The sequence below is a fragment of the Scyliorhinus canicula genome, chromosome 12 (genome assembly GCF_902713615.1).
Source record: "Scyliorhinus canicula chromosome 12, sScyCan1.1, whole genome shotgun sequence".
NCBI lineage: Eukaryota > Metazoa > Chordata > Chondrichthyes > Carcharhiniformes > Scyliorhinidae > Scyliorhinus > Scyliorhinus canicula.
Window position 1 is genome coordinate 160,411,948 of NC_052157.1, and position 570 is coordinate 160,412,517.

At 51.2% G+C, this 570-nt stretch overlaps 1 protein-coding gene across 1 annotated transcript in view; it reads right to left on the reverse strand.

The window, feature by feature from the left end:
- Positions 1-367: 367 nt before the first annotated feature.
- The window catches only part of LOC119974352 (protein KIAA0100-like), a 28,933-nt gene continuing 28,730 nt past the window's right edge, over positions 368-570 (reverse strand). The window contains exon 7 of the mRNA XM_038813123.1: positions 368-451. Coding sequence (XP_038669051.1) covers positions 368-451 — 84 coding nt within the window. The remainder of the gene's footprint in view (positions 452-570) is intronic.

Below are 570 nucleotides of genomic sequence, written 5' to 3' on the forward strand. Positions count from 1 at the left end.
GGGGCTCACTCACTTGTGCTTGGAGCTGAAACCTCATGAGGAGGAGTGTGGGGAGGGGCAGTGCTCACCCTGCGAGTTTGTGCTTTAGGCTCTAACTCTCTCGCGAGGGAGCTCGACAATTGGCCACAAGAAGCACAATGGTAACACCACTGAGTTAAGGTGGGGCGATGGGGTGTTTTTTCAGGACCCCTCCCCAAGTTCACCATTCCCAGGTTTACTTGCAATCCGGGAGAGGAACCAACCTTCCCCCCCCCCTCACCCCCCCCTCACCCCGAGGGGCGGTGAAAGTATTTTCAGTTATTCTGCCCCACACGTGCTAAATAAAACCTCACCAAACAAAAATCAAAATTTTCCCTGCAAAATTTATTTAAAAACGGAATGAAGAGGCACCGACCGTGTAGCATTTACTCTCGGTGATTGGCTGCTTTCCTAGTTGTGTTCCTGTGGGTTTCTACATTTTAAAAAATAAAGATAATGGTTTTGTTTGAAGCTGGGGTCTGGAGCGTGTTTTACCACTGAGGAGGGGTGGGAAGGGGGGAGAAGAGGAGGGGTGGGAAGGGGGAGAGGAGG